This window comes from Elephantulus edwardii, unplaced genomic scaffold (assembly GCF_000299155.1).
Source record: "Elephantulus edwardii isolate Elephantulus edwardi_28Jun2011 unplaced genomic scaffold, EleEdw1.0 scaffold00026, whole genome shotgun sequence".
Lineage (NCBI taxonomy): Eukaryota > Metazoa > Chordata > Mammalia > Macroscelidea > Macroscelididae > Elephantulus > Elephantulus edwardii.
In genome coordinates, this window is record NW_006399776.1 from 3,142,214 (window position 1) to 3,145,646 (window position 3,433).

The 3,433-nt window shown below is 37.1% G+C and overlaps 1 protein-coding gene across 1 annotated transcript in view; it reads left to right on the plus strand.

Moving 5' to 3' along the window:
- TP53BP1 (tumor protein p53 binding protein 1) overlaps positions 1–3,433 on the plus strand; it is a 96,833-nt gene that overhangs the window by 66,436 nt on the left and 26,964 nt on the right. Inside the window, exon 18 of the mRNA XM_006883208.1 lies at positions 826–978. Within this exon, the coding sequence (XP_006883270.1) occupies positions 826–978 (153 nt within the window). The remainder of the gene's footprint in view (positions 1–825; positions 979–3,433) is intronic.

Genomic DNA, 3,433 nt, shown 5'->3' on the forward strand with positions numbered 1-3,433 from the left:
AAAAATATTTCATATTTAATTTTGGGAAAATAGGTGTTCCTTTTTTCCATTATAAAGAAATTGTAATTCTCCTACTGACGCAGGAAAAAATGGACTTCACTGAGAGGAGCAGGTTTGTCATTCTGGTTTCATACAAAAGACTAAAGAATGCCCTCTTCAGAAAATTCTAAAGAAGAGACATAAGCTTTTGTACAGGGTTGTCTTTTGGTATCCATCAGGGGTTGGTTTCAGTCCCACCAGTTGATAAAAAAAAAAATCTGGAAAAGCTCATCTGGAAAAGCTCATGTCTCTTACATAAAATGATACTGTATTTTCATATAATCTATATATATCTATTTTTATTACTTTAATACCTAATACAGTGAAATGCTTTGTAAGTAGTATTTAAAATGCTCCCTTTTTGCCTTTAGGGATTGCTTTGACCACATCATTGCTTCTCCCTTCCAGTGTTTTTGATTGTTTGAATCCAAGAATGTGGAACTCATGGATTTTGAGAGCTAACTACTGATTGACAAAAGTTAATAGCAAAAACAGAGGAATTACAGTCTTAAAAGAGAATTTTCAGGGGTCAGTGGTTTTTCTCAGATATAAACGCTGAATTTATAATTTTGATTTATATACAAAGAAGTAATTTTAGATCATGTTAAGAACAGCTCCTGTGGTCCATCTCAGCTCTTACCTATAGTTCAATAGAAAATAAAGCAACCAGAAAATTTTGTCACATTAGATTAATTGCATCTCTGGACATTGCATGCCATGAGGTTGATTTGTGATTCTATCAGTCTTCCTTGATGCTTGTGCTTGTGTTCTTTTCCCATATTACAGGGAGAGGAAGAATTTGATATGCCTCAGCCTCCACATGGCCATGTCTTGCATCGTCACATGCGAACGATCCGTGAAGTGCGCACGCTTGTCACTCGTGTCATTACAGATGTTTATTATGTGGATGGGACAGAAGTAGAAAGAAAAGTAACTGAGGTAACCCTGGGTCTTTGAAACTTTTCTTTCTATAGGAAAAATAAATCACCCTGGTTTCTTTTTTTCTGTGATCTAGAATGTTTTTGTTTTCTATTACCTTTTAAAAAATCAGATTATTAGAAGGGTAACAAGTACAAGTTGTAAGAACTCAGTTAGAAACTTAAGTTTATAATTTTATATATTTACCAGTCCTGGGTTTGCTGTTGACCTTTGGCAGTCATTTAACCAGTTTATGCTTCCTTTTTATGTAAAGAACAGATTGATTATTTCTAAATCCCTGTCATTTTTAAGAAATATAAAGATTTTATATACTTTTAGCTCTTGAATACTTGGGGTGAAATTAGAACTCTTAGTTTCAGTTGCATAATCCTCATTGTTTTTTCACCTGCTTTCCTGTGACTCATTCAGTTCCTTTCTTGGTTCCATATGATACGTGTGTGGTGATTGATCTGTTGATAAGACAGGTACTTCTCATTGTGCTTCATTATGGATTGATTTTTAATATCTGGATAGTATTGATATTTATTAACTGTTTCATTGGCTAGTATCACATGTTGACTTTATTTAGAGCTAATACTCAATGAGATTAGACAGCTTTTCTCAAGTTAAAAATCTGGCTCTTTTCTAGATATATATGTTAAGATCTGGGAACCATTTTATTAATTGATAAGAGAATAGCTTTTTTTTTAAAAAAAAATTCACCCAAAGGGAGCTCTGGTGGCCTAGTGTCAAGAAGCTGCACTGCAATCCTGAAGGTTCGTGGTTTGAATCCACCAGATGCTCTGCTGGTGAAGGAGGACCAGTCTCCTCCTGTGCCAGTTGGATCAGATTCGATGGTACATGTTTGCAAAAAAAAAAAATTACCCAGATATTTAATTCTATCTGCCACTTATATAAGATGCTGTATACAGAGAGAATTAAGCCCTGGCATAATGATTTTATTAAATGGATCATATTAACTGCTGTTGTTCAACAGTGGACCCTGATGTCAAATAATATTTGACATGATTTTGAGAAATTATATTTACTTGTTGTTTGTTGTTGTTACGTGTCATTGAGTCGCTTGTGACTTATAACGACCCTATGTACAAGAACCCTAACCCTGTTCTATCTTGTGCCAACCTTGCCGTCTCAGACATCCTCATTCCTGCCACCCCAATCACAGAATCGATCCATCTCATCGAGGGTCTTCCTGTCCTGCACCGTCCCTCCACTCTCCCAAACATGATGTCCCTCTCCAAGGACCAGTCCCTCCTTGCAACATGCCCAAAGTATGGAAGCTTCAGAATCCTTGCCTCCAAGGAGCATTCTGGCTTCACCCTCCCCAGGACATACCTGTTCTCCTAGCAGTCCATGGTGTATTCAACACTCTTCTCCAGCACCACAGCTCAAAGGCATCAATTCTCTTTCTGTCATCCCTAGTAATTGTCCAATTCTCTGATGCATAACATGTAATTGTGAAGACTGTAGCCTGGATCAGAGACACCTTAGTCTCCATCCTAATGTAGTTGCTCTTCAGTCCTCTTGAGAGGTCCCTCACAGCTGACTTTCTCAGTGCAGTTCATCTCTTGATTTCCTGGCTGCTATTACCAAGAGTGTAGACTATGGAACCAAGTAAACTAAAACTGTTACTTCAAAACCATCTCAGGAACAGGTTTGAGGCCTTGATTACCAATGAGCACAGACCAAATGAGCTCTGGGAGGATATCAAGAAAATCGTCAATGAAGAATGCAAAAGATCATTATAAAGGCTGAAGAAGAAAAGACCAAGATAAATGTCAGATGAGACTCTGAATATTGCATTAGAGCTCCGAGAAGCCAAAGCTAAAGGAAGAAACCAAGAAATAAAAAATCTGAACAGAACATTTCAAAAGACAGCTCGGGACGACAAAGCAAGATACTATAATGAAATGTGCAGAGAGCTGGAGTCAGAAAATCAAAAGGGCCAAACTCGCTCAGCATTTCTTAAGCTGAGCATTTCTTAAGCTGAAGGAGTTGAAAACAAATCCAAGCTACGGGTGGCAATGCTTAAGGATACTTTGGGTAGAATGTTAAATGATCCAGGAAACATTAAAAGAAGGTGGAAGGAGTACACAGAGTCACTGTATCAGAAGGAATTGGCTAACATAGAAGAATTTCATGAAATAAAAACATATGAGCAAGAGCTTGTAGTGATGAAGGAGGAAGTTCAAGTTGCTCTGAAGGAATTGGCAAAAAACAAGGCTCCAGGAATTGACAGCGTATATTTACTTATTGTACTCAAAATCCCAGAAAGAATACTTTAAAATATGAAGTGTTGATTTATCTTCACTTTGATTTTTCTGGAACTTTTTCCTTGCTACTGCTATTATGGACTTAAGCTTTTTTCCCCCAAATTTCTTTATATTTCATTTCAGTGAACATCTACAGAGATTTTGGAATTCCATTCATTCATTGTTGCACCCATCTACCCGCC